Source organism: Halichondria panicea, chromosome 13 (genome assembly GCF_963675165.1).
Source record: "Halichondria panicea chromosome 13, odHalPani1.1, whole genome shotgun sequence".
Taxonomy (NCBI): domain Eukaryota; kingdom Metazoa; phylum Porifera; class Demospongiae; order Suberitida; family Halichondriidae; genus Halichondria; species Halichondria panicea.
Window position 1 is genome coordinate 4340672 of NC_087389.1, and position 21256 is coordinate 4361927.

Genomic DNA, 21256 nt, shown 5'->3' on the forward strand with positions numbered 1-21256 from the left:
CTGTGTTATCATCTTTTTTTGGACGAGAAGAGTAAGCTGCCATAATTATTGATCGGTTTCTCTGGTCTGGATGCAAGAGAGCAGTATTGGAAAATAATTGAGAAGGCCTACAATGAGGAAGTGGTGAACTATTTACATTCCAAACTGAGAAGTTGCTGCAGTAATATTCATGTCAATTTCACATCCTCCTTAGTCTTGCACCAGCCCTGATTAAAAACAGGCTCTGTAGAACTTTCTATATCAAGTTGTAAACCACCCTTACTGATTGGCTGAATGATACATGGATGTAGCTACAGTGCGTGTGAGCTGCATGCAAAGTGCATTGCATATATAGAGTCTAACTTCTTTTGCCTCCACATGAACACAGACAACCCTGAAATTTATGCTTTTTTCACCCATTACTCTTATAAGCCTGGGACGTAGAGCTAGACATATATACACAACTGACACAAGACACATGGAATTACATAATTTATTATTACATGTTATCTTACTGACATGAATCGATCCAGCCATTTTTTGCCCCGGCCAAGAACGTGGTTTATGCACAATTTACCAAAAATGGACATTGCCGCCTAATAATCATTATTTACGCTAAAGTTATTCCGAGCATAATTTAACAGGGCCTAGTCATTGACTTTCACAATAACAGAATAATTAATGTGCACAAACAAACCGATTGAAGCTAGTACACTCTAAGGTGTTAAAAATAACGCTAATCAAAACTGTTTCTCAGGTTTTTGTCTTAGTTCTCATGGCGATCTTCGATTTGTTTTGGTAGTACTGAGTGTCATCAACAAAGTTTGACCTCTGAGTGGAGTGAGTCTGAACCCTATGATCATAAAATAACAATACATGATTATGTGTAACTATGCCCGAACAGTGCACAAAACCTTCACGGTTATACACACTATACAGTATACACAGTGACACAATGCCACAGTTATTTCCATTCACATGCAGAATACATTGAGCAACTCACTTGCTGCGCATGTAGTGTCTGCCATGCTTCTGATACGAGCTAGCTGAATTCAGTGAGCTAATCCCTCGACGAAGGTCGTTAGTCAGAGCCTGTGTGAGATAGGGAACAAGAACAGTTAGTGTAAATGGGAAAATAAGTTTAGTAAAAACAGTGCAAAGCTCTATCGCAGAACTTACAAATAGAGTTAAATTACAAATAGTGTTTGGTGGTGGGTACAGGTTCAACATAATTATGTAGACAAGTAAAATTATGTCTATATGGTTCACCTCAGTGAAATGTTGCTGAAAGGATGGTGAAGCCGTCAGTGTGGAGATGGCAGTGTTGAGAATAGCATGGGCATCGGCCAGTCGATCTTTGTGGGGAGGAGAAATAAATCATTCTTAAGCTCTGCATTATTCATCAACTACGTTAATTTACGAACCTATTCAGCTAAGTCACGGCCAATCAAGTCAATCAATTTGCATTAAGGCACTTACTTTGTTGCGCAAGTGGTTCGGCTTTCTTCAGAGCAGTAGTTGCAATAATTCTGTTTCTCTGCACATCCACAGTCTCCTTTGCTGGGCCCTGAGCACCGTCTGAGAAAGAGCACAATATGAATATAATACTCAGCTTTAGTGAATATCCACTCACCTTTCCTGTCTATGTTGAGGTCAAAAGTGACAGTGTCAAGGGCAGAGGTGATGACATTGAAGTAGGAGAGAGAAGCCTTTATGACCAGGTCTTGTTGGGGATTGGGCATAGTTGGCAGTTTCAACTCCATCACAATATCTCTCTCCTCCTCCGACTGAAGGTCTCCCATGGCAATGTCACAGGTTTTGTCAGGAGTCGTCCAATTGATGGCTCTGTTAGCGTGTACCTCGGCCACACTGTTGCCTCCTTGTAGCTCCAGCTTGAGAGAGAGGTTCTGACCCACCACACTCAGTAGACCCCCCAGGCAGTCAGCAAATGACTCAGGAATCTGGGGAAACAGAAAAGCAGCTGTAAATTTTTCTGCTAGACACCTATTATAAATACCATGTACAAGCAAACAATGACAATAAAAGTGTAACCTTTTCGTTAGAGTCAATGTAATAGTAAACTCCGCCCCCTTGAGTGGAGATGGCCTCCAGTAGAGTGGCATCGTGGTCAGACCCAAATCCAAATGTGTAGACAGTGCCCTCAAACTGCGTAGTAATAGAGACAGCTTTACTATTTTGCAAGTACAATGTACAATACAACAGCCATAATTTATAATAGTGCCTCCTCAAAAAAATATTAAACATACCTTGGAGTGAGGTGCTCTGAGAATAGTAGGAGGAATTTGAGCGATTGCTGGATGGTTTGGACGATAGATGTTTTGTTGTATACGTAACAGTGGACCATTTAGCTGTGGAGGTGGTGGGGGTGGCGCAGGAGCTCGTGGGAGCTGTCGAGGTGGTAGGGGTGGCGCAGCAACTTGTGAGAGCTGTGGAGGTGGTGGGGGTGGCGGAGGAGCTTGTGATACCTGTGGAGGTGGTGGGGGTGGCACAGGAGCTTGTGAGACCTGTGGAGGTGGCGCAGGAGCTCGTGAGAGCTGTGGAGGTGGTGGGGGTGGCGCAGCAACTTGTGAGAGCTGTGGAGGTGGTGGGGGTGGTGCAGGAGCTCGTGAGAGCTGTGGAGGTGGTGGGGGTGGCGGAGGAGCTTGTGAGAGCTGTGGAGGTGGTGGGGGTGGCACAGGAGCTTGTGAGAGTGGTGGGGGTGGTACAGGAGCTCGTGAGAGATGTGGAGATGGTGGGGGTGGTGGGGGTGGTGCAGGAGCTCGTGAGACCTGTGGAGGTGGTGGGGGTGGCGGAGGAGCTTGTGAGAGCTGTGGAGGTGGCACAGGAGCTTGTGAGAGTGGTGGGGGTGGTACAGGAGCTCGTGACAGATGTGGAGGTGGTGGGTGTAGAGGTGGTCCTCGTTGTTGTGGGTGCTGCCACGGCTGTTGACGTAGAGGTGGAAGTTGTTTTTCATCATACTCTTCAAGCTCCTGGTAGCACTTCATGTTTCTGAGAATATCGTTGGTGTCTCTGACACCGACATTAGCTAGCCCATCAGTTAGGAGTAGAACAGACTGTACTTGTGCTTTGTCCTGCTCGTTGGTGTTCGAAATCAGTTCCATTCCTAATAGGATTAAAATAGAAATTACTAATCGTACATGGTACAAATGCACTGTAAATGATACCATTCCTCTACACAGCGTGGAAAGACAGACTTTCAAAGCAGCTGTATACTAGATGTACATGCAGTGGAACCCTCATCAGGGTTTCATATAGCTGAGGTCCGGGGGTCGTTCCCAGGGAAATTTTACGAAATGATTATCTGAGGTGCAATTTGGTTTTTTTTTGTACTAGTACAGTGTATATACTTATTTCAATATGTAGAAGTTTTTAAGTTATACACTTTGTTATGACATCATTAAGTGTTCAGATTTTTAGGGGGGGGAATCCCAGGGCGCCCCCCTCTCTATGTTCATTATTTAAGTCATCCCTGCATGGTATAGAGAGCCAGGTCCCATGTTTGTGTACATAGGTCACCTCTCTGTAATTAGACTATGTACATTTGTTCCCAAATATATATGTCTGTTATATAAGCTGGTATATATATCCGTAAAACCTCTATTTAAGGTGACCGTCTAAATAAGCGACACTTGGACATTACCAGTTGCAAGCATGACAGCATATACTATTTATGACGCATCAATGGCAGAGAGAGAGAGATATTGACACAGAGGTATGACCTAAAGTTAAGCTGAGACAGCAGCCAAGAAGAGCACAATAACTGCTGCTGTGCAGTAAACATAATAATAAACTCCCGTGGAATAAAATGCCCCCTTTACAGACTTCGAAATGAAATAAACGCCCGGACGTTTAATCAAGTAAATACGGTGTATAATATTGAACTTAATATATATCCTACGCACATAACTAAATTTAATATCCTATATAGGACAATCAATATCCATTGTAAATGATCCCCATTCTTGCAATGCCACAAAAATGGGCAGAGCTATTGTAGCTAGTGTACCTTTGAGCAGTCCTCCACAGAGGTTAGTTTGTGTGCCACTACGAATGGAGTCAACAAGAGCCTTGGCTTCTTTCTTGTTGGCTTTGTTCATTAGCATCAGGTCAAAATTCACGTAGATATAGGCGTCGTAAGTAACCACAGACAGTCTGTCAGTTTCTTTCACTGTAAAAGGATGCTGTTTGTGGTCAAATGCAAAAACCCGCAACATACAACTTTGGAGGCGGGGCTCGTAACAGTCAAAGTAATCTTTAGAAAATAAGTGGAGCTATGGTATCCCTTTAGTCTTTAGCTTAGATAGCTATATTAAAGCAGCCACTTACACTGGTCAATGACAAAATGCAGGGTTTCTTTGACTAGTTTCAGCTTTTCCCCTTTCATAGAGCCACTCTTGTCAATGACAGCCACAATGTTCACCGAGGCTCGAGAGGTTGGCTCATAGAACGGAGCTTTGAAGGAGGTGACAGCCCAACATGTCTGCTCAGTCAGAGGGTAGCTCACGTACTCTGTAGAGCATTCAAGCGCAATCTGATCGCAGCCAGTCAATACTACATCTGTTTCTTTTATTTCTTCAGCCATTGCTTTTCGGTAGATTTAGCCTCAGACCATACTATGCTCAGACCATGACTATGCTTAGACTATATACCCTTAGCTTGCCTTCCATTACATCATTCCCCAAAATAGTATGAATGACAGAGCAGTCTCAGTAAAAACAAGGGGTGTATCTAGCATGCCGAAGACACTGAGGTAAAGATCATTAACTGCACAAGACACAAAAAAATTAATGGGTTGCAGAAAATTGAGCAGAATTTACTGGAGGGTGAACATAATGACGTTAATGTCTCTACTTCTAAACACATTGTCCAAAGACTCATAGGGCACCTTCGTCTTGGTGAAATGCTCGTCCATCATCTGTATGAGAGAGTAAGGTCAATAAAAGTAATGCTGAACACGAATGAGACAAACGGGACACCAAAGATAAAAAGGACATAAAAAAACTATGAACCCATAGGAGTATTTGCGGTCATTTTTGTGTAACCAAACAACAACATTTTTGAGACCTTTAATTAATTACTATAAACAATTTATAACCTCCAGCTTCCCCTATGATAACCTCACCTCAAAGAACCTCTTCTCGATCAGTGGCTTGTTGCCGGTAGTCCTTTCCTCATAGGACATGAGTACAGTGGTGTGTCTACCACACAGGTCCACCAATGTCTTTAGCAAGGCAGGAAGACTCTGTAACAATGTGTGATGTATATAGTTGAATAAATGGAATTTAGGCCCTGGCTACATATAGCTAGCGGCAAGGGATGGTGCACAATAAGAAAGTGTGAAATAACTCTTGTAAGACGTACTACGTACTGTAAGAAGTACAATTTAAACCTGCACTATTTAAACGACCGGCAGATTGTGTGCTTACATCTTCCCCTAGAGTTTTGCTAATGTGTACAAGCATATAGGTAGTATAGGCAAACACTTCATTTCTTACCTCTTCATAGTACACGACATCAGCCATGAGCACATAGTCAGGTGAAGGAAGAAATCTTGACACCTCCTCTCCCCTAAATAAACGGTTAGCATCAACTTGTACATAAACAGGTTCAGTGGCGGATCTATAGTGGGGAGCTTTGGGGACTTGAGCACCATGGCCTTGATTACAAGCCTGAAAGACAGAATCTACACTATAGCACGTAGCATTATCATAGCAACACCCAGTTAAATACTGTAAGCATGAACAATTATTGATGAGCCATACAGGAAAAACATCGTGATTTGCAGAATAGCTAGCTAGGCTTGACCTAGTGACTTTTAGCTCCCCCCTAGGCCCTATCAATATTCTTGGATCCGCCCCTGACTGGTACGTTAGCATATAGACTTGTACATTAACAGCTTCAGGTACAGATATACAACGGAAAAGCACCCTTTTTAAAAATGCATCCAGCAGGACCAGCAATAAAAAGCCAATACGTTTTGTTTTATATTCACAATCAAATGTAAAGTCTGTAGCATTAGCAGTAGCAGCATTGAAAGATCGATTTGGGTATTTACACTGCTCGTACTGTACTGTCACCATTTTAGGACTTGAGCAGTAAGAGATCCCGCGATGACATCTTTGTTGATACTGACATTGTCAGACATCAAGTCTACAAACTCAGGGAGGTCAGTCACTGTCACATCTGCCCTGTATGTATATATCATATTATGGGTTCTGAAATCAAACACAGTCAATGCGTGAAATCCACCACCCTTTTGGTATAGCCAGTAAAAATTGTAAACGCTACCAAAAAGTACGTCTCCTTCACTCACCCGAGCACCCCAGCCACTATCCCCACCACGCCAGTACCAGAGCCTAGATCCACCACCCTCTTACCCCTCCAGTGACTACGTTGGTCTGACGTACCAGGCCCCGAGGCTACTGGGAAAAAGGTATCGTTCTCCAGGAACTTAGCGAGGACAATAGCAGCGTCCCAAACCACACAACCTACATCTCCGACATAGAGCTGCTTCAGTTGAATCGTTTTTTCTCCACACTCCAGCTCTCTGAAGAAGCTGCCCCCATTCGAACTTTCAGTCTCACTGTTCATCTCATTGTTTTATGTACAAAAAACACCATACCACAGGAAAGTACCTAAGTAACTCTTCTCTCAGCTGATCAGGCCGCGGCTTTTATCGCTCTCAGTTGTACGCCGCGGTAAAACACAAACCGTTTGACCTTTGAACGTTCTAGTATTTCAATAAATGTGCTCTATTTAGAATTAGAGCCACCCACATGGACAAGCTGTACTCGACTCAATGGAGGACTGGACAAGTCTATGCAATGATAAAGACACTGAGGCTATTGTTCTCTCGAAGATGAGGGAAATAGGATTGAGTGCTCACCTGAAGTATGCAGTTCAGAGCAAAATCAAGGACCAAAACGTCCAAATCAGTGACCTAGAGGAAACAGTACATGCCAGCGTAAATACACCAGGTGTGCAGCATGTACTAAACCACAGTAATTGATGATTTCACCTCCACAGAACTTCAGACACTCCTAAAGAATGCTGTGTATAAGGAGGTGATAAGTCTACAGAATAAAGTAGGCATTGACGGCAGTGAGCTCCGCCCACTTTGTAAGGAGCCACTGGATTTTGTTCGAGTGGCTGAAGAGGAGTGGGAAGCCACACTGAGACAAGGAATCAACACTCTGGCCATTGAGAAGAACCTACCACTATGCAAGGAGGTAGCAACAGTACAAGTTTTATACTTGCCGAATTATAATGATTGCAAATAATATTTCACATGTCCCTTGGGTTTTTTCTTAAGTGATATGTATCGATTCATTCTATCCCCTTGCAGAGGTCACCTTCTGAAAGTGAACAATTGAGACGGAAGTGGAATTCAATTGGAAGTAATTTCCCAGGAAAGTTGTGATCTAGCTCCTTCATGTATTGATGTGTGCTGTACTATATATCACTCCAGGACTCCATGAAATGAACCCGATATACTCCCCTAAGGACTTTCTGGAGGTGCTTACTCGTGTGAGGAACAGCAACTACAACCCTGGAGTGGACTGTGGGGGTCTAATGAAACTCAACGTCAACGTCAAGTCCCTTACTCAACTAGTCAGTGGGGTGGAGTTTGACAATAACGTCTTGATGTATAACCTAGTACACAATGTTTTGTTTGCCATGATAGTATGCATTTTATATCTAGTGTTGGTGAGTCAGTAGCATTACATGTATACTAAAATACCGGTCCTCAAAGGAAACTGTATTATCACTACCCTCTTCTATAGAGAATGCTGTTTTCGAGTTTGCATCCCTCAAATCTGCAAATGGAGAACTCTCTGTCGAGAAATGGTGAGAAACAAAATTCGATGGTACTGAATTTTAACTGTTTAGCACAGGTGGAGTGGAGTACAATGAAAAGGCTGAGAAAGGTTGGTTCAAGATTGGAGTGTACTCAATATGGCCCTGTGTTGATTTTTAATCGTTAAGAGATAGTGTCCGACAAAACAACATTAATAGAACAGAGATGGAAATTGAATATTGTTGGTACTCTCAGGGCTTCATTTGCGCCCTGTTGGAAAAATAAGGCTGATTTACGGCTTAAGTTGCTCATCAAGCAAAGTCTGTTCAGGTTTCTCTCCTGAATGTGAAAGACTGTAGCATAATTATAGTGCGAACCAGATACACCCTCAGGCAGTTTAATCGCAACACTTCCTGGACGGCCAATGGCTCCAGACCTTCTGTAATGTGTAGTTTACTAGTTGTAACTCAATGATGGCCAGTCTCTCTGTTAAAAAGGTACTGCTGCCAGTCCAGACCAAGTTTTCTTGTGTCATTAGTTCTACTGTGGTATGCAAAATTAATGCTATTCATTGCATTATTATGCTTGTTAGCAAACGTTCTTATGACGGAAGCAATACCACTAAACAGTGGACCTACACTTCACTATAAAAAGGCAGACAGAACCTGGTCAAGTATCGCTTCTGGCCTTTTGGCTAAGATCAAGTAGAAATAACTGTTCTTCGAAGTGTAAAAGCTTCGACGGGGCTATTGCCCCACGCTTTTACTTCAATTTTTGCAAAATGGGTTGTGGACCGAAGCTTGCTTCACCCTTCCCGCGGGTTGCCCTAGTATTGCACTACTTCTAGGTGCGGCCCATCCCCTCATGGGGACACAATCAAACAAAAATCAATGCATCCTTCAGACATTGCTTTCTATAATCATGTACGTTTATCAGTTAAATTTCTGTGGTCCCCTCCTTTGTCTCTCTACATGCATCTCTCTTTATATTGCAGTGTTGCAACATGAACTTTGCCCCCTGGCGAGAGAGCTGTGCAAGGGAGGGTGTCCAGTGGGTCTCAGGAGGGAACTGTGGGGCAGAGCACTCACACTGAACACCAGCAGCCCAGAGGTCAGGGGGTTAGAGTATGTGAAATGAAAGCATTGATTTTGTGTGTTAGATATTCATGCTGATTTTGGCAACCAATTCCACATTGTTAATTATAGCGGGGTATAATTATTTCGAGGGTATAAAATGTTTGCAGTTTTTGCTGATGAATCTGCATATACCGTATATAGAGGGTAATTTTCGTGGGGCAAAATATTCGTGGTTGAAGACAACCATGAATATTTTGTCCCCCGAAAATTACCCGCTATACGGTATATACCCACGAATTTATTATCGCATGTACCCTCAAAATATACCCGGCTATACAGTATGATACAGGGCATAATTCACATGATGTGCAGCATGCTTTTGTGTTTGAAGAGCTGAAAATGTCCGTTATGAAGTACAGTCTTTTGTTTGAAAAACTGCTAGTGATGGTAAGTCTCTATGAAGGCCATCATTCTTTAATGACAATAATTCTTTCTCTTAGGATGTGAAGAAAATTGCAGCGAATGATGACAACTTCTTTGTGTTTGAGGACAACATGCATCAGGTGTAGCTCTTCGGTGTTAGTCTATCGCCTTGACGACTGGTTGTGTTGCAGGTGTTGCTGTGTTTCCTCCATGACAACACTATGCTCCCTCACTTTGACCACCTCAGTGTAACACCAATGAAGGCCTTCAAAACAGGTGAGGGGGATGGTTAATGTGTGGGGAAGACGAGGTGTTCCCTTTGCTAGCATTTCATACACATGCTTATTAATAAACATCCACTGAGAACTCAACTAGCTAAATTCCCTCTTGTTGACTACACTACATAAAATTTTCTCCCTAGAACAAGCAGTTTTCTACACATACTATTTTATTCAAGGACGATCCACATATAGGTCATTCTGGAGACCCTCATTACCAAACAGTGTATCCCCCCAGTGGTGAGTTAAACTGCTGAGCTTGCTTCTTCCTCTACCAAATTCTGTTTCCATTGACAGGGATTATTCCGTTTCATGGCTTCTCTATATTCCGTAAGTGATGGTCAACCCCACTTCATGTGATTACTAAAAATAATGACCTGTGTTTCAGTTGCTCCTCTGTGCTTCATGTTTGATCGAGCGGATCGATTGTATGCACTTTTCAGAGAAATGTATCTCAGGTAAACGATGAGTACATGTAACTCCATTGCTCTGTAATTGCCTCTTTGTATATATGTAGGTATTTTGTGCACCTACACTGCATTTCATCACATCCTCAGGTAAGCACAGTATCGAATTTGTCTTTCCCCTCTATTATTATGCTATAGTATTTTTAGTAAGTTTACAGCCTCTCATAGCTAGCCAATCTTAATCCTCCTTTACTCATCTGTCCCCTCTCGCCCCAATGTACAGGGTATTCTGGGTCTGTGTTGTCAGTTTGAGCACCTCCTCCAGTGCAAGCAGCCAGAGCTAACAGAACACCTCAGGAAGATTGGGGCAGAACCGTAAGTGTGTGTGTGTGGGGTGGGTGGGTACTTTATATGCCTCGTCTGTTTGTGTGTGTGTGTATTCAAACTAACTACCCACAGTTACAATCCGACTACAACTAAGAGCCTCTATTAACTATTTTTTAGATTAGCTTGCTCGTTGTATTACGGTAACAATGTGTTTTCATTGGACTGGTATTATACTAGATACAGAATTATTGTAAACATCTTCATACTGTACATAATTATCTTGTCTTCCTGCCCAGACTGAGGATGGCGTTTGATTGGCTGATGACAGCTTTTGCCGGTCACCTGGAGACTCGTCAGCTCCTCCTCCTCTGGGATAGGATCATCGGCTACAATACTCTCAGCCTACTACCAGGTGAATGGTGTTTAGCTTATAATTATGTCACTATAATTGCGAAACAAGTAATACAAGTGACTGTAATTATGAGATGGTGACTGCATGACTGTGTTAAATATTTCACAATAGCCGTTGCGCGTACTATAACATGTAGTGTGCTATACATTTTGACGTTGTTTTGACTTTGACTCGTCTGTTGAAATAATTATACAGCCACTTTGTCCGGATTGTGCTCTCTATGCTTTTGACATTGTATAATAATACTCTGCAGTAATGGCTGTCTCTGTGTTTGAGTTCCGAGCTACCAATCTCTTCAAGGCAACCACACTCACTGAAGCAGAGGTAAAGAGATGTGTACGAGTGTGATTAAATTCTATTATTGAACAGCCCGGCCACAATGTGATCGTTATCTCCCCCCACACACACTCCCACAGACTGTACTCTCTGATCTTCGCTGCCTGAACATTCTCCCTCTATTGCAACAAACACTTTTCATGTGACAGTATGAGGACCCCATAATTAGTATCTCAATTTCAGAATCATGCTTATCAATCAGTTAATTAATGACTTGCGGTACTTTTAAATTAACGTATTACGCAAAACAGAATAAAATGTATACATGTATACACAAGCAACTAAACAAGAACAGCGTATTTACTTACATACAACTGCATAGACTAGATGACTAGATGAGGAGTGGATAAATGCACGAGAGAGTCAGTGTTGGGTTCATACTGTCATGAGGTGTTCAGTGAATGGTTTCGGTACATTCCAGCCCGTCCAAGATGCTGTACGTGAAAAATTGTCGTGTGTGCATGACTTAGGGATGTAAAATAAAAATACAGTGGAACCTCCATTAACGACCACCTCCGAAAAGCAACCACATGCGATAAAACGGCCAAAAGCTCAGGTCCGGATTGAAACTTCAATGTAAAGCAACCTCTCAGGAGCGGTCAAAAGGCTGTACATTCTCCAATGGTGTTCGTTTTATGAAGGTTCCACTGTATTTCACTGGTTGGACTATGTGTACATGTACATATAGGTACACACAATACGTACCATAATATAGCGGGTAATTTTCGTGGGGTAAAAAATTCATTCAACTCGAAAACAGTGATTTTCGTGAGTAGAAATTCGTTGCATGCGTTCCGGTAGGCCACACCTACGTTTTTTTTCGTAGAGGTCAGCTTGCCAACTAAAAAAATATTTTACCCCATGAAAATTACCCGGTATTGGTATACGTACACACATGAGTGAAAATTTGGGGCACACCTATTATATAATAAAGAGGTGGCCTGCTAACACAGGGAAGCATGCTATGGAGGCTTGCATTGCGTTAGCATTTAACCTGGCCACAATTAACAGTTTTAAACCGCACACAATGAGGTTTGTATAAGTCTAGCTACATAAAACTGAGCAAACAAATACCTCTGAGAATCCTTGTGACCTGCCATGAAAGCTGTTTGGGGTGGTCTCTATTGTACCCTGCAGTTGTCTGAATGAAAGAGAAACACCGACTGTCAATTGCAATACAAAGAAGCACTCTGACAATATACAATGGAGCAACTAATGAGAAGGAGCCTATAATGGCCCCCCTTTTGATAAAAATGGCTAGAATCCACTTGGTCTAATATTTCTTACGATATAATTTTCACACACCCGTAAGAGTTTGAGGAGGTAGAGTACATTGGGTGCTGACAGCTGCTCAGAGGCTCCTTGGTTTCTGTAGGGGTAGTTAAGGGGTGGAGGGAGACTGTCATTACTGTGCTGGGTGCCAAATGTCATAAGCTCTGACACCAGATCTTTATGGAATCTGGATTAAACCAATTCGTGTTTGGGTATTATCTGGGGTTAGCCACAAAGCGCAAATGGAAAGGTGTTTTATGTTTGCGGGTAAGCCTGTAGCTTTCTAACAGTCACTGTTCCTGCATTTGTGGATGATTTTACTATGCTGCTACCTGACTTGAATTCGACCCGAATTAGGTCGTGTGAACGAGGCTAGTTAATTTATACGCTCAATTAATGTGTACATGTATTGTAAATTCGTAGTTATAACACGGGCCGAGGGATTGTATGGTGTATATTGCACTGAAGCACGAGGGCGCCAGCCCCAAGGGCTGAGTGCAATATACACCATGCATCCCGAGTGCACGTGTCATAACTAGTTTATACCCCTAGCAACACAAAATACATCACAGCTTCTACTGAAAGAGCTGAAAGAGACTAGTCCCAGTTGCTTGCATCTCCGCTTGAAGACACCAGTATCTGATCATTCAATTGCTGTCATTGGCACAACGAATGGCTTGACTCACAAAACGTCGGGCTCCTCGGACCTCGCTAGACAAAAGTAAAGCAGCCTCACCCCTGCAAAACCTTCAACACTGCAAAACAGCCCCACCCCAAAGCTGCAATGCAACTCAAGCAGCCCCACCCCAAACTCTGCTGCAAACAGTTCCTCCCCTGCAAAACAGCCACTCCCCAATTATTAAACAGCCAACTCCGACGATGCCTTCAACGAGTATGAATAAGACTGTGTCGTAAGCTGAAGTGGACAGTAAAGAACTGGACAAAACTATTTACTGGAAGCCTTTGCTATGCGGTATTTAAAAATACTATATGTATGTTAATCCCTCAAGGCTTTGCGGTCAGTGCAGAATATGAGATTCAGTGCATTATGCTATATACATATTGCACATAGCAACAGCATAGCAACGGGATATAATTACCTATTCAAATACAAAACTACTGTCACTATTGTACACACTTTCAATAATAGACACACACTCCTACAATACACTGGTAACACACAATGTAAAATTCCTCTATTCATTAATTCATAATAATATTATTGTTTTTCCCACTTACTGGGGCTGTTAACAGTAGTCTGAGCCTTGACCATGGAGTCCTTGTCACAGGTGAACACAGGGTTGCCATTGTTAGCAGCCGGAGGCTCTGAAATGTGTGTGAATATAAGTTAGATCTAGCGCGCACACACACACACACAATCAATGATACAGCTCGGGATGCCCTAGCTGTGCATCACACACACCCTAACGTTCCTAGTTATTGTAGCAAGTCAATCGCCATCGCCTATGCAAAGGAAATGGCGTAAAATAAAAATACAGCTTTAATAAATACCTAGTTTATGAGATCGAGTGTCGCTTATGGAATTTGAATTCTGCAAAGTGGATACAAACAATGTATAACAAATGCTTCTGCAGTGAGTTTACTAACTTACTCTGCTCATTTCAGACCTCTATCACATGTACAGCCTGTAAAAGCTACACTTGTTTGTCTTTATTGCTTTGGAAACCAGGGTAAAACCACTCCCCTTCACTGCGCTCTGGGAGTGGTTTCCAGTCAAGTTTTATACCGGCCACGTGTACATGTGTGATCACTCCAGACACACACGTACATAGAGAGAGACCACCATGAGTGGAGAGGTAGCATGCAGCCGCAAAACTTACAATATGAATAGACTGCACTGTGCAGTACAACCAGTATTGCTTAGGATCTACCTAGCGTTATTTTAGAGACAAATCGGCCTGGGAAAGGCTAGCTGTTGAAAGGGCGTGGTTTCCATGAGTTATAGCTCACTCATGTGTGCTGGCAGAGCTAGCTAGCTAGCTAAGGCTGGAGAGAAGAGAGACCATGAGTGGAGAGCTCATGGAGCTAACGCAGTATCCACCCGTTCCCGAAGCTACCTCGGAGGAACACCATGAAGTGGGAGACAGTGACAATCAGGAGCTCTTGTAAGTGTAATCATGTGTATAAATTGATCTTCAACATACTATAAATTACTAGCATGGCATATGAAACGACTGTTACGACTGTTTTGTAGTTTGATTGTCCCACCCATTGCATCGGATGTAGTGGACGTTTACGGTATAGTATACGATTACCATGGCTACTCAAAGAGTGTCAGTGCAACACTAGTTGGGCGTGGCCTCACCCTGGATGCTCACGTAGGGTTGGGAAACACTGCAATGTCAGGTTTGTTCCACCGGCACTTAGTTTTAGGGTGTGGCTAAGCATGAATATGATTAATTCCAAGTGGGCGGTAACCGCTAGAATACTACTGCAGGAGTCACTTTTGCATTAGGTCCTAAAAAGCACTAACCGTTGCTCAAATTATTTATTTCTGGCACTTAATAAAAAGGCTTGTTTGAGACATCAAGACAATCATTTTGCATCTTTGACTTCACACTTCTAAACAGTTGTCTAACCCATAGCTACAGTCAATGAATGTTGTTCACGAGTCATTCAGCTCTCAACGGTGCAGCTAGCAAGTAAAACTGAGCTAGACCATGCCCATTTTCTCAATACTAGCTGCAGAACATAGGCGCCACCATAATTTAGGCGCCAGCTGGGCTGAACGCAATTTTTTGTGGTCTAAAAGATGCGCCACTCAGAAGTGGAATTAATTTTTTCTGCCGCTGTAATTACAGTAGAACCTCGCTAATCCGGACCCCTTTAATCCGAAACCTCGCAAATCTGGACAAAATGGCAAACTGAAAAATAGGAGGGGCTGTCAGTAGAATAGAGTACTGCGCATGCGCAATGTAAATTGCTTAGCTGAATCAGCAATAAGATAAACTGCTGGAGACCATGGCCACTGCAAAGAAAACGAAGAGAGAGCTCTCACAAGACTCACTGTATCGGAGAGAAAGTTGAGATAAAGACTATTCTAGCTAGCAGCTTCCCTTCTGGCCACAGTACCGTATATCTTCTAATTTATCGGACACTTCTAATTACCCCGGACACTCTTTTGGGCAATTTTCGTTGTTCTAATACAACGGACACTCCAGTACTTTAATATTACATTTGTTCTAAATATCCGGACAATACCTTGAAAAGTTGAGTTACCATTCATAGACGGCAAGTAAGACTTAGAGTGCTGCAGTTACATAGCTTTGAGTAGCTAGTTTTATATAGCTAGTGCAACTATTCCGTCGTACCCTGTTCTATTAAACTTAGCTAGCTCGCATGCAGCTGCTTGCTTGTTCTAATTATTCCGGACACTTCGCATGCTCTATAAAAGTCTGTTCCAATTATACCCGGAAAATTTCCAAAATAATTATTTTTTGCTGTCCGATATTAGAAGATATACGGTAATATCATAATACATGTACAAAAGTGTCTTCGTTAATAATCAATTAATGACATCTGTTAATCCGGAAATTTCGTGTATTTGGATGGGGTCTGGTCCCGCTCTATTCGGATTAGCGAGGTTCTACTGTACATCAATCACGGTAGTTAAATAGCCGTTAAAATAGGCTACGCTCAGAAGTTGACCGGTGACTGACTGTTATTTATACATGTACGCACCTCTGCTTTACCATTAGGAGCAAGGATGCCACCTCTACTCCCACCCCCCAGCCTAGTTCAAGGCTGCAGTACCTGACAGAGCCTCCTGACAGCTGGCGGCCTCAGCCAAAGTGCCCCAGGTCATTTAGTGACTGCATGTTCCAGTGGATAGGAAAACTGGTGAGTGCATGCATGTACAGTGTGTGTGTTGGTCTTTGTTTGTTGGCACTAGTAGCTCTATAACTATTGAAATAGGATTCGATGTAATTATTGCTCCCCCCCGCATCCCACAGCTGGGTGGGCGGTTCAGACACGAGCCTGAGGATATGTTGTGTGGTGACAACCCTTGTCTCTTGTCAGCAACTACACAGACGATTCTCAAAGAGAGGGTCTTCCATGACTTGGTGAGTGTAGTGATATAGTATTACATGTATGCCTTTGTAAGGGTCACTTTAAATAATGAAAGCACCACGGGTGCTGATGCCTCGGTGGATGTGCCAAATCTACGTGACATATTATAAAGCTACTAGTAATATTATTGCTAACACACGCATGATATCATGATGAACATTTGTGCATTAATTTTGCTGCATGCAGGCAGAATCACAGGAAAACTCAACGAGTGGGAAATCATCGATCATGATTGTTGCTAAAAAGGATGCCAGAGGTCCAAATTGTGGTTGCAGCATCAATAACAGTAGAGCTCTCTTCTCTCACTCTTGTAGCCACCAATAGCTAGCGTTCTAGTGCAGAGCTAACTACTATTAGACACTAGTTGATAAGATCTACATGGGAAGTACGTGGGGAAGTGCCTCAGAGGAGGTATACTATGGGACTTAGTATACCTAGTATGTCAAGTAATTGTATTGTAGTCAAGCCTCGAGGGCAAGGTTTGCGCATGCGCACTAGTATATCTAAATGAGTTAGACACTGTTTTGTCGGTGTCCATGTGATTTAGAAGCCCTCAGCCACTTGCAGTACCCTTGCTACGCTCGGGATAGTAAATCAGTGCCTTTGGGCTTCTAAATCCCATAGACACCTCCAAAACAGTGTCTAACTAGCAACAACAAATTTTGCTACGCGTTCTTCTGAAAAGGTTGCAATGGCATTCCAAGTAAGCGAAACTATGCATACTTAACTCGAGAACAAAGCATTATTTTGCAAATCCACGAACAAGAAAACATGACTAAAAGTGTATGCAATAGAATCTCTATAATATGGACACTCCTATCACTTGTATATATATACACTCTACTGTGTTTTCTCATGGTCGGTCCTTATCACTTGCTTTGGTTGAGTTACTAATTTTATTCATACCTGTTGTTCCTCCGTGTAGGACCCCAGTGACATAGTAGACTATCATGTGCACATTGTGGGACACGGTGACTCAGGGTCAAAGTGCTTCATCAATGACAATGTGAGCAGTATAGTCATTCCATAACCTCAGAGTTTACAGTAAGCCGATCATATTATTTGCTGTCCCTGACCAATGCACTGAAATACTAAACCCTTAGCTGTTGTAAATGCAGTAGTATGACTGCACGAGTACGGAAACTGACTAGCAGCAATTAGACTATAGGCTGAAACTTTTGAAAGCGGAGTTTTAGTGAGACATGCACTGTGGATCACAGCAGAGCCAGCAAAGAGGCCTGGAGTGTTACAAGTATACACTATTGTTATGCAGATGAAGACGTGGTGGAGACCGTACAATCGCCTCAAGTCTATCATATTCATGGCAGCTGCTCAAGCCCCGGACATGGAAGGGTGAGCTCGGGTATAATCGTAAGTGCATGCTATATCCTGTACATGTACATCTGTTACATCTTTTGAAGGCTGTATGTACCTAACTTTATGTGTTAAACTATATGGGTTTTCCATTATAGAAAATATATGCTTGTTTACCTGTTGTGTTTCCCTGACAGAGGTGATATGCAGTACATGTCTCGACTGATTCGCCTGCTCAAACACTTTGTGCCGGCTTGCATTCTGAGCAGCAATCCCTCTGGGGTGAGTGAGTTTCATAAAAATTCTTTTTCATGCTACCAGGAGTGCATGCACTCCTGATGCTACGTATACATGTATAGTACATTTACCTTTGTGTAGACCAATAGCCTATCATTATAGTGAGCAGTTTTATTTTAATTAGTACTCCACCCACAGGAACAATATAGACATGGGAAGTGCTGTTTGCTTGCATTTGATGCGTTTTACGAGAAAAATGGCAATGCAAATCGAAACAAAACAACCCTCTACGTACCCAACGACTACGCGTTCCTTCTTTCTCAAGACCACCCCCAATACTTCTACTCCGTGGGTTCAGTGAACCCTTATCGTACAGACGCCCTGAAGGAACTAGAGAGATGTGCAGAGAATGGAGTGTCCATCATTAAGTGGCTGGTACGTCAGTTCCTTGTATGTCTACAGTAATGTTGTACTTGCATAGTGCATAGTTGTCTGTTTAAGTTTGGTACAATTATCCAAAATTTGGTGATCATTGAATGTATATATTGTGCATGTATACTTCAAGCTGGGATGTATGTACAATGTAGTAATTTGCATTCTTATTTATGCAGCCCAATTCTATGGGGATTGACCTCAGAGACTCCCAGTGTCACCCATTCTACAGAAAGATGAAGGAGCTAGATATGGTAACTATGGGCTGTATGTCACAGAGTGAGTCAATACTTCATTTAAGGGGTGAGGGGGGGGGGGGGGCGCTTCCACCCTAGGAAAAAGTGCATTCCCAGGTGCCCGTTTCAATTTTGTCTGGATCATTCTCGAAGAAAAGGCGTGGCTAGCTATTAATTACCATTTGAGATTTTTATGAAATGGGCCTGCTTTGATAGCTAGCTAGCTAGCACTGAATTGAATTAGAGTTGTTAAGCAATTCGTACTGTAGACCTGCCTTTAGAACTTTATCTATATAGACGTGCCCCCATACCCCCCCAGAAATCACGTGTTACCATACACAGATATCTAGCTTGCCCCCCCCCCTTCAAATGTGTACTACGCCCACAAGTGTGTAAAAACTGTATTGCTACCCCGGCAATCTACGTACACATGTACGTATACAATGTACATGTACGTGCAACTATTAGGTGAACGGTTGTATAATCACAATAAATGATTATAGTATTCGTATAATTCAATGTCTAGCAGTTTTCCCCATGCATAACCCGCCCCATGCACCCTCTCTCAGGCGTTGCTTGTGCACATTGGTGAGGAGCACTCTGTGGACGCTGCCTTTCTGGACAACGATCTGGGAAACCCTCTACTATTAAGGGAGTGAGTGGATGTGGAAACCTCAGTTTAGTTCTATAGAGGTTGTATAATTATGGAAATGTATTGTGCAGCTATATATACATGTACTTGAACAATAGTAGAGTCATGTGCATCTTTAAACTGTCACCTTACCGTACAGGGATCTCAAAACTGTACATTGTCTTTTTAATCACTCTCTTCTCCCTCAGACCGCTAAAGTTTGGAGTGCGGGTGATAGCTGCTCACTGTGGTACTGAAGGTCATGCTGTGGACTTTGATGCCAGGGACAGACCCAGGATACCCTGCTTTGAGCTCTTTTTGAGACTAATGAGGGTGGATGCGTAAGTCAATAATGGCACTCTATTACTGTAACAACAGCTTCCCAAAACGACATATGTTGTGTGATTGAATAAATGTCTAACCACAATTTCTGCTCTAGCTAGTTTTGAGCGAGTCGCTGTGCCTAATTATTGTGATACTCGTTCCACCTGTTGGTTGAAAAATGGCCCTCTTTACACAGTGTCTCACAGGAAGAAGATACCCCTGCATGTATAACTCATAGAGTTAAATTGTTTCAGTTTATTCTATAAATTGATCATCTCTCTTTGTGATGCAGATGGAAAGGCCTACTGTTTGGTGACATTTCTGCCGTGTGTGCGTTCAGAAGGGTGGAGTATCTCAAACAGCTAATGGAGGAAACAGTAAGTGTTGTGGTAACAGGTCATACAAGGTTTTATAAGCCAGCTTAATTACCACGACATCGTCAATTCTATAGTACCTGAAGCATATGTAATGTGTAATCATTCATTTTTGTAGACCATCCACGATCGACTGGTATACGGTTCAGACTATCCTGTTCCTGCCATCAACCTGGTGGTCCATACCTCCAAGCTACACAGGTGCATTTCCTTTAATCTCTGTACAGTCGTGTGTGTGAAGAAATATAAAACTATCCATGAGAATGAGAATTTGATGCCTAATTGTATCTCCTGTAGAGTAATCCCATGCGCACACACACACACACACACAGCGCTAACTTGATCACAGCTGACGAGAGGGACGCTTTAAACGAGCTGTACGATTACAACCCACTCCTGTTCGATCTTGCGTGCAAGAGATTGCTATCCTTCAAGGACAAAAAGTTCCCAACGTCTGTGTTCAAAGAGCACACCCTGTTGCCGCCCATGAGGAAAACACCCTTCAATACTGGAACCAGTGTCGACCCTGGTAATCAATGTTATTGATTTCTTTGTACTGTGCGGTCAGACTTACATGTATCTATTCTAACCACCCAACGTATATAAGCCTTAAGTCTACATTAATTTTGCACGTTTTCAACTGCATACCCAAGGTGAGCAATGCCTGTAGGCCCATTACGAACAATGCATGTATTTTTGTGGGCGCAATGGCTGCATCGCTACTTTTGAGAAGCATTATTACATGTTTGCATTGCATGTTACCTAACTATCTTCAGAAATCATTCCTGAAAACTACGATGACTATCAAGATGAGAGACCTCCCACCCCAGTGGAGGGTGGGCAGACGCTCTTAGTGGAGGTGGAGATCCACGATGACAGTAGCAGCACCGAGGCCACGCCCCTTGATAACAGTAGAGTCAATAGTTCCGTGGTCGTTGATAGGCGACAAGAGGACGGGGAAATCGAGGTGGAGGATAGTAATGAGGAAACAAAGTTATTGGTATCACATAATCCATAATAGTTCAACCTGTGAGATATATATTCGTATGTACCACCACCACCACCCATTTTTATTTTATTATTCGTTACATAAATATTATTTGAAATGAAACGTTTATTAATACCCAGGAAGTTTTAGTTACAATGTCAGAAAACTTGTATATAGAGCTTGAACTATTCGTATGTACCAAACAACCACCCATTTTTTTTATTGGTAACATAAAATTGAAATGAAATGTTAAGTGCCCAGGAAGGTTTTTAGAAATTATCCGTGTCGAGAGAACAGAC

General features: G+C 42.5%; 5 protein-coding genes and 1 non-coding gene across 11 annotated transcripts; 3 read left to right on the forward strand and 3 right to left on the reverse strand.

The window, feature by feature from the left end:
• Window positions 1–625: 625 nt before the first annotated feature.
• LOC135346514 (uncharacterized) lies at window positions 626–4726 on the reverse strand. Its single transcript, XM_064544154.1, has 9 exons — window positions 4327–4726; window positions 4007–4168; window positions 2247–3103; window positions 2032–2145; window positions 1613–1940; window positions 1459–1557; window positions 1249–1334; window positions 983–1071; window positions 626–832 (listed from the first exon to the last, which is right to left on the reverse strand). Exons 1-9 carry the CDS (start codon window positions 4580–4582, stop codon window positions 733–735), a joined length of 2091 nt encoding a protein of 696 aa, XP_064400224.1. The 5' UTR covers window positions 4583–4726; the 3' UTR covers window positions 626–732.
• On the reverse strand, window positions 4726–6683 carry LOC135346515 (protein N-lysine methyltransferase METTL21D-like). Of its 3 annotated transcripts, none has more exons than XR_010398049.1 (5): window positions 6314–6683; window positions 6078–6188; window positions 5496–5669; window positions 5123–5242; window positions 4726–4915 (listed from the first exon to the last, which is right to left on the reverse strand). XR_010398049.1 is itself a non-coding variant. In XM_064544156.1 (5 exons), exons 1-5 carry the CDS (start codon window positions 6589–6591, stop codon window positions 4814–4816), a joined length of 684 nt encoding a protein of 227 aa, XP_064400226.1. In that variant the 5' UTR covers window positions 6592–6683; the 3' UTR covers window positions 4726–4813. The 3 variants fall into 3 exon arrangements, 2 of the variants coding, with proteins under 2 accessions (XP_064400226.1, XP_064400225.1); XM_064544156.1 differs by having other exon boundaries at window positions 5496–5568; XM_064544155.1 differs by having other exon boundaries at window positions 5496–6188; window positions 6314–6352.
• A 71-nt stretch (window positions 6684–6754) lies between these two features.
• On the forward strand, window positions 6755–11271 carry LOC135346464 (TBC1 domain family member 19-like). Of its 2 annotated transcripts, XM_064544087.1 has the most exons (18): window positions 6755–6977; window positions 7027–7229; window positions 7346–7405; window positions 7465–7611; window positions 7785–7848; window positions 7896–7928; window positions 8793–8908; window positions 9247–9321; window positions 9375–9437; window positions 9489–9573; window positions 9771–9815; window positions 9873–9905; window positions 9964–10033; window positions 10093–10132; window positions 10266–10357; window positions 10606–10721; window positions 10975–11045; window positions 11138–11271. In XM_064544087.1, the coding sequence occupies exons 1-18, from the start codon at window positions 6800–6802 to the stop codon at window positions 11201–11203; spliced, it is 1557 nt and encodes a 518-aa protein (XP_064400157.1). In that variant the 5' UTR covers window positions 6755–6799; the 3' UTR covers window positions 11204–11271. The 2 variants fall into 2 exon arrangements, with proteins under 2 accessions (XP_064400157.1, XP_064400158.1); XM_064544088.1 differs by lacking the exon at window positions 9247–9321.
• Window positions 8474–8661, forward strand: LOC135347166 (U2 spliceosomal RNA). Its single transcript, XR_010398301.1, has one exon. It is a non-coding gene; the product is annotated as a U2 spliceosomal RNA (small nuclear RNA).
• On the reverse strand, window positions 11268–14101 carry LOC135346469 (piercer of microtubule wall 2 protein-like). The gene is made up of 6 exons (XM_064544094.1): window positions 13942–14101; window positions 13842–13881; window positions 13569–13655; window positions 12363–12426; window positions 12132–12198; window positions 11268–11491 (listed from the first exon to the last, which is right to left on the reverse strand). The coding sequence occupies exons 1-6, from the start codon at window positions 13948–13950 to the stop codon at window positions 11441–11443; spliced, it is 318 nt and encodes a 105-aa protein (XP_064400164.1). The 5' UTR covers window positions 13951–14101; the 3' UTR covers window positions 11268–11440.
• A 97-nt stretch (window positions 14102–14198) lies between these two features.
• Window positions 14199–21236, forward strand: LOC135346463 (uncharacterized). 3 transcript variants are annotated; one of them, XM_064544083.1, is made up of 15 exons: window positions 14199–14455; window positions 14577–14696; window positions 16049–16190; window positions 16304–16414; window positions 17347–17427; window positions 17695–17774; window positions 17933–18017; window positions 18171–18407; window positions 18584–18658; window positions 19210–19295; window positions 19481–19612; window positions 19888–19972; window positions 20088–20170; window positions 20302–20498; window positions 20746–21236. In XM_064544083.1, exons 1-15 carry the CDS (start codon window positions 14355–14357, stop codon window positions 20985–20987), a joined length of 1857 nt encoding a protein of 618 aa, XP_064400153.1. In that variant the 5' UTR covers window positions 14199–14354; the 3' UTR covers window positions 20988–21236. The 3 variants fall into 3 exon arrangements, with proteins under 3 accessions (XP_064400153.1, XP_064400155.1, XP_064400156.1); XM_064544086.1 differs by having other exon boundaries at window positions 14209–14455; window positions 14545–14696; XM_064544085.1 differs by lacking the exon at window positions 14577–14696.
• Window positions 21237–21256: the final 20 nt, after the last annotated feature.

Coding starts and splice junctions, on each gene's coding strand:
- LOC135346514 (XM_064544154.1), bottom strand. CDS start 4,582: ATGGCTGAAGAAATAAAAGAAACAGATGTAGTATTGACTGGCTGCGAT. Junction 2,146..2,246: donor TCAGAGCACCTCACTCCAAG/GTATGTTTAATA, acceptor ATTACTACGCAG/TTTGAGGGCACTGTCTACAC. Junction 1,558..1,612: donor CCTCAACATAGACAGGAAAG/GTGAGTGGATAT, acceptor GCTCTTTCTCAG/ACGGTGCTCAGGGCCCAGCA.
- LOC135346515 (XM_064544155.1), bottom strand. CDS start 6,080: ATGGTGACAGTACAGTACGAGCAGTGTAAATACCCAAATCGATCTTTC. Junction 5,243..5,495: donor ATGTCGTGTACTATGAAGAG/GTAAGAAATGAA, acceptor ACATTGTTACAG/AGTCTTCCTGCCTTGCTAAA. Junction 4,916..5,122: donor TCGAGAAGAGGTTCTTTGAG/GTGAGGTTATCA, acceptor TCTCTCATACAG/ATGATGGACGAGCATTTCAC.
- LOC135346464 (XM_064544087.1), top strand. CDS start 6,800: ATGGAGGACTGGACAAGTCTATGCAATGATAAAGACACTGAGGCTATT. Junction 9,816..9,872: donor AACAGTGTATCCCCCCAGTG/GTGAGTTAAACT, acceptor TTCCATTGACAG/GGATTATTCCGTTTCATGGC. Junction 10,722..10,974: donor TACTCTCAGCCTACTACCAG/GTGAATGGTGTT, acceptor AATACTCTGCAG/TAATGGCTGTCTCTGTGTTT.
- LOC135346469 (XM_064544094.1), bottom strand. Junction 13,656..13,841: donor CACTCGATCTCATAAACTAG/GTATTTATTAAA, acceptor CACACATTTCAG/AGCCTCCGGCTGCTAACAAT. Junction 12,427..13,568: donor GACTACTGTTAACAGCCCCA/GTAAGTGGGAAA, acceptor CTACCCCTACAG/AAACCAAGGAGCCTCTGAGC.
- LOC135346463 (XM_064544083.1), top strand. CDS start 14,355: ATGAGTGGAGAGCTCATGGAGCTAACGCAGTATCCACCCGTTCCCGAA. Junction 16,415..17,346: donor AGAGGGTCTTCCATGACTTG/GTGAGTGTAGTG, acceptor TCCTCCGTGTAG/GACCCCAGTGACATAGTAGA. Junction 19,296..19,480: donor AACCCTCTACTATTAAGGGA/GTGAGTGGATGT, acceptor CTTCTCCCTCAG/ACCGCTAAAGTTTGGAGTGC.